This window comes from Camelus dromedarius, chromosome 24 (genome assembly GCF_036321535.1).
Source record: "Camelus dromedarius isolate mCamDro1 chromosome 24, mCamDro1.pat, whole genome shotgun sequence".
Taxonomy (NCBI): domain Eukaryota; kingdom Metazoa; phylum Chordata; class Mammalia; order Artiodactyla; family Camelidae; genus Camelus; species Camelus dromedarius.
The window spans coordinates 32,737,989-32,743,516 of record NC_087459.1 but is presented as its reverse complement, the minus strand read 5'-3'; the positions used below and the strand labels follow the sequence as shown (position 1 = coordinate 32,743,516).

Genomic DNA, 5,528 nt, shown 5'->3' with positions numbered 1-5,528 from the left:
GATACCTTGTTTAGTTTCCCCTCAGTGGCCAATATTTAAAAACAAAGGTGATCAGACAGCAACTTAACTTCAGTTTTTTAATAAATCAGAATATCTGCTCACTCTGGAGCCACGTTTTCCTATGCGTAGTTGGAAGGAGCTGAGAATGATGGGGTATGTACTTTCCCATTAGCCACAGACCCCGCCAATCCCTATTGACCTACACCCACCTGCCTCATTCAGTCATGTGACCCTGTGGGCATTTGAACTCTCTCCTCAACCATCAGAGAGCCTGGTGCCTTTGGACAGTCAGTGGTGTTGGAAGCCTGTAGACCTACCTCTCCAAGGGCCACAGCCTTCTCACCAAAACAACTGTCTCCCCAGACAGGCCCAGCCCAGCGGATCTGCCCCCTACCCGAAACACCAGAGAATGGAGGGGAAGACAGCTCCTCCTAGAGATGTGGCTCAGCCTGCCAGGAGCAGGGGGCCGCCCGGGCTGACCTCTTACAGCTCCTTTAGCTGGAACACATCTGGCTAATGCCTTTGGATCTCTGACGGGTATCAAGGGATGTGTGGGCTCCTTCCAAGGGGCTTCTGCTGTGGCACAGGGCAGGGACGGGAATGTGTCAGGGGAGGAGCAGGATTTGCTTCCAGTCAGCAGGGAAAGAGGCTGTTATGGTGGGTAGGGACCTGCCTGGCCCCAGGAGGGTTCAAGCAGGGTCTGGTTCCATTATTTCACAGACATTTACTGGCATCTACAACGTGTCAGGCTCTGTTCCAGGTATGAGGAATCCGGTGGTGAGCACGCAGGCCGGCTGGCCCATGTCCTGGAGCTGACTGTCCAGTGGGGGAGAGAGAGCCGGCAAACCTGTGAGCAGGTAAACCCATGAGCTGTGATTTGCTGCTTGGGAACAAATGTAACAATGATGGAGGGTAAGCTCAGCCAGGGATGACAAAGGTCCTTCTGAGGAGGCAGCGACTAGGAGAGAGGCCTGAATAGTGAGGAGGAGCTGACCAGGCTGGGCCCCGGGGAAGAGTGCAGGGAGGTGCCAGTGCAAAGGCCCTGAGGCAGAGATGGCTCAGTGTGTTCTGGGATTGGAAGGAGGTGGATGGGCCAGGGGAGGCCTGAAGCCAGAGGTGCCAGGCCTCCGGGTGCAGGGTGGGTGGTTGGGCTTGTTCTCATCTCCGAGGTGCAGGGGCCAGTTTAAACAGGACGAGGTTGCAGCAGAAGCCTCTGTGATTCCACGGCCCCTCTTGGTGGGGGCAGGGGGGCATCTCTAGCTTATTCAAGGATGTAAGTTGTTTTCACCAAATCAACCATTTATTTATTCACTCATTCATTCAGCAAACATTTCCAGAGCTCTGCTCTGGGGCAGCTGGGGCCGGGGGCAGGAGTAAGACCTGGTTACCAACCTCTGGAAGAGGCAGTATGATGGGGGCAGCGGGTAGAGGGAAGCAGAGGGCATAAGAGCCCAGCCCAAGGTCAGGGAGGCCTTCCCAGAGGAGGTGTCATCTGAGTCGAGGGACCAGCTGGCAGTTCTGGACACAGGGCTGTAGTGCTAGGCTGAGGGGCAGTTACAGGTGGGCACCCACCCTGCGCTGAGGGCAGTGGAGTCACAGAAGGGTTACCGTGAGGCACGTAGCCCCTGCAACAGGAACCTCTGAGACCGTAGCTCCCTGCACCTCATTCGCAGCTGAGGAGACTGAGGCCCGAGGCTGCAGTGGGTCTGGGGCCTTGAGGACTGATTTGCCCCCCAGAAGTGCTGATTCAAGGCTGCCTAAGCTCAGGGCCAATGTCGAGGGGTGGGGTGTGTGTGAGATGGGGTGTGTGTGAGATGGGGTGTCTGTGTGTGTGTGGGTGTGTGTGAAGTCCATCAGATCTGGATTTTTTGGCTCCATTCCCTCATCTGCTGAGCAACCCTGAGCAACTCACTCAACTTCTCTGAGCCTGTGTCACATCTGTAGTAGGAGTGCTGCTCTCCATACGCGGCCACGCTCTTGGAGATGGCGCAGATCTGGCCCTGGGGTGGAGCCCAGCAAGTTCAGAGACTGTGAGTCTGACTCCGAGCCCAGGAGGGCTGTCCCCCAGGCTCAGCAGACAGTGCAGCCCGGCTCGCCAGCCCCCAGCCCCTCCCAGCTGACACAAAAAGCCAGACCTCCCGCAGGAGGGGGCGGGAAGGGGCTGCTGGGCCAGCTGGGCTGTGGACACAGGCGGGGAAGTGAGCGGCGACAGGAAGGAAGCCGCACCGCTGGAGTCTGGGGCCACCATTGTCTCACCTGGGGTGGGGGCACTGCCGTCTCCCCTCTGTCCTGCTCAGTGGCCGCCCGCCCGAGATGGCCCCTCAGCTCCGGAGGGTGGCGGGGGTGACAGTGCCCTCCCCTCTCGGGGCCCTACCCTGCTGCTGACTTCTTCCCCCACCCAGCCTCAGTTTCCCCATCTGTAAAATCTTAGAGGGCAAGATGTCTGGGCCAGGTCTGTGTACTGCCCGGACTTCTGCACCAGGGGACCTCATGACATCTCTCTAGCGCCTCACCTGAGCCATGAGCCAGCTCATTGGAGCCTCACGGTTCCCGACGAGCTGAGGGCTGTACTCGCCCCCAGAAGTTCCGGGACTGGCCCAGGGTCTCACGCCAGGGCAGCAGCGCTGGGACTCGACACCCCTCCCCCCGCCCCATCTGTGCTCTCACTGACCTGCCTCCTTTCTTTACATAAGCCACCTATAAAGGTCAGATCCCTGTTGAGCCTCACCCTGAACGGTGGCATCTCCAGTTTACGGTAGACAGAGGTGGCCGGGTGAGCTGGGGTCTGCAGCCAGAGCAGGGAGGCTCCCGGCTGTGCTCAGTCGCCCCAGACACAGCCCCCCAGGGCTCCCTCACCCCCACCACACACACAGAAGGGGGCAGGGACAGGTGGGACCCCTTCCCTCCACCCTACAAGACGGGTAAGGAGGAAGCTCTGGGAATCCCCAGCAGGCTGTCGGGACTGGGCAGACGCACCCCGGGGCCCAGGTGGAGCCGGAGGGGTGGGAGCCCAGTGTGCTGGGTGAGGACCAGCTGCGCCCTTCCGGCCCATGGCCAGGGGCCCTCCCCTCCTTGGATCTCATCACTGCTCCCACCCCAGCCCAGGCCGGGGCCTCCCCACAAGCCTGTGTCCCTTCTGGCCCCGCCCCAGCCCCTCAGTGTTCTTGGGATGAGGCGAGCGGTCAGACCACCCCCAGGACATGGGTCTCAGGGACCCCGGCCCCTAGCCCTGGTGTCTAGGGCTGCGTCGAATCACGCCCCCACCCCGCCCCATCCCCCTCTCACAGCAGCCACGCTCCTGCAGCCTGCTCAGACTTTATTGAAGGTGGAGCTGGAATGGGGAGCCCAGAACCACAGCTTCCTCCCGGGAGCTTCACTGGACGCGGGATGGCCAACGGCCAAGGCTCACTCCTGGGGCTTCGGGCACAGCTCAGTAACCCCCATCCCTGCAAACAACCGAGATGCCCGCCTCAGCTACAGCCCCACCCCCGGCACAGACCCCCTGGGAGGTGGACAGTGGACCTTGCGCCACCAGCTTGCAGAGCAGTAGGGTGGGAGGACCAGGCCCACAGCCTCCCCTGGGCCAGTGGGGTCCTGGGGAAAGCTGCTGCCGAGGGCGGGGCGAGCAGCTTACCCCCAGCTCAGGCCTTTCCTGGCCAGCTCCACCTGGGCCAGGCGGTGGTCGCTTAGCACCTGCACCCGCGTGACGGCGGCCAGCGGCCTGTGGCGGTGGGCAAACTGCAGCACCTTGTGCTCCTGGGCGTGCACGTGGAAGTGCTCCGCGTCCGAGCTGACCTCCATCTGGGGGCAAAGGCCAGTGAGCCGCGGCCCGCCGGGCCCGCGCCCTGCTCCTGCGCTGCGCTCCGAGGGCTCTGAGTCCGGGAAGCACAGGCGGGGGCGGCCCGGGGTCCCCTCGGCACGTGGAACTCCCATCATGCAGGCCATCCCACGGGAGTTCTGAGCCCCTGGCTGGGAGTCCCCTCCTCTCTCAGAGAGGTAGCTGGTGGCCAAGGGTTGGGCATCCCGTTGCAGCCCCAGACCCAGCAGTGAGACTCCCGCACTGGCCCTGCGGGCATCTGCAATAAGCCCCCTCCCCCGGGACCCCAGGTGGGGGCAGCAGTGCTGTGGCAGCCAGGGACTCAGGGAGCCCCACAAAGCAACGGGCACCCCGACGCCCACCGCCCTGCCCCACCCCATGGGCTCCCCTGCCCCCACGGCCCTTGCCCCCACCCCCATCACCTCGAAGGGCTCCCCGAGCACCAGCGGGAAGACGCTGGACACCTCCTCCTGGCCCCAGCGGCCCCCCTGGAAGGTGTTGGCCACCATGGTGGCACTGGAGAACCGGGGCTTGATGTGGAAGACGATGTCCCCTGCCTCGGATAGGAAGTTGATCTCAAACCTGGGGGCACCATAGGGCTTGTGAGAGCAGCAGACAGCCGGGAGTCACCCCGCCCAAGGCCAAGGATGGGACCCTGGGAGGGCAGTGGTCCTTACTTGTCCTCTCCAGAGTCAGAGTGTCCCTGGACCAGCAGGTTCCAGCCCGGGGCCAGGCCCCCTGCATAGAAGGCTTCAAACTGCAGAGGAAAGAAAGGACAGGGGCCCTGGGTCGGTGGCCTCCTCCCCCTCTGGTACCCCCTTGTCCAGGAGCCGCCCAGGGTGTGCTCTTGGCCGGGACCCTGCCCTCTGAGCAACGTTCCTCTCATGACGAGGTGGCAGGGGTCCTTCACCCCGTGCTCCCTCAGCGTGGGGGTCTGGTGGGAGGGCAGCTCTGTGGACCAGCAGCACAGCTGACGTGGGGGGCCCCATCTGGCCCCGCGCCCTTCTCCCCGAGTCCAGGGCTCACCCACCTGCAGTGCCATCTCTCCAGCTTCTGCTGGTGGGCAGAGCGAGTTGGGGGATATAGGCAGGCGGGCTGGGCGGGGGAGCTGGAGCCCCACCCGGGGCAGGGGTGGCCTGATGAGCGCATTCTGCCCTTCCCTGCCCCTCTTCCCCCTCCCTCCTCAGCCTTTTCCCCTCCCCCACCAGCAGGTCCCCCATTCATGCACCAGGGAAAGGGTGACCCCCAGCCTGCTCCCCACCCCCATTTCCTCAGGGGTCTGTCTGGCTCTCAAACTTCACTTCTTGGGATCCTTCAGACACCTAGGAAAGCAGCTTCTCCCTGGTTCTTGCAGGAAGGGTGTGGCTGAGGCTGCCCCCCACCCAGCCTCTTCTTCCAGAATCTCTAGCCCCAGGCTCCCAGGGACCCAAACCCTCCCATCTGGTCAAGCAAGGCAGTGGGGAGGCCTACCAGTCCTTTTCTGGCCTTGGGGGCTGTCTGACCACCTGGTGCTTCCAGCCCAGGCCCCCCAGCCCAGCCCGGCCCGGCCTCCCCGCGCCACCCCGCTCCCGCGGCTCCACTGGCCCCACGGGGCAGGGCTGGGATTAGGCTGGCCGCTGTGCTCAGCGCATTCCAGGGCTCTGGCGGATGGACGGGATGGGGGAGGGCCTTTCCCACACCCCCATGCCCCTCCTGGCCTGCCTCCTGGGCC

At 63.4% G+C, this 5,528-nt stretch overlaps 1 protein-coding gene across 1 annotated transcript; it reads right to left on the bottom strand.

Moving 5' to 3' along the window:
* Positions 1 to 3,299: 3,299 nt before the first annotated feature.
* On the bottom strand, positions 3,300 to 4,889 carry GRIFIN (galectin-related inter-fiber protein). The gene is made up of 5 exons (XM_010999583.3): positions 4,848 to 4,889; positions 4,495 to 4,574; positions 4,240 to 4,399; positions 3,635 to 3,801; positions 3,300 to 3,446 (listed from the first exon to the last, which is right to left on the bottom strand). The coding sequence occupies exons 1-5, from the start codon at positions 4,857 to 4,859 to the stop codon at positions 3,431 to 3,433; spliced, it is 435 nt and encodes a 144-aa protein (XP_010997885.1). The 5' UTR covers positions 4,860 to 4,889; the 3' UTR covers positions 3,300 to 3,430.
* Positions 4,890 to 5,528: the final 639 nt, after the last annotated feature.

Coding starts and splice junctions, on each gene's coding strand:
- GRIFIN (XM_010999583.3), bottom strand. Junction 4,400..4,494: donor TCTGACTCTGGAGAGGACAA/GTAAGGACCACT, acceptor TGGTGCCCCCAG/GTTTGAGATCAACTTCCTAT. Junction 3,802..4,239: donor TGCTCGGGGAGCCCTTCGAG/GTGATGGGGGTG, acceptor CTTTGCCCCCAG/ATGGAGGTCAGCTCGGACGC.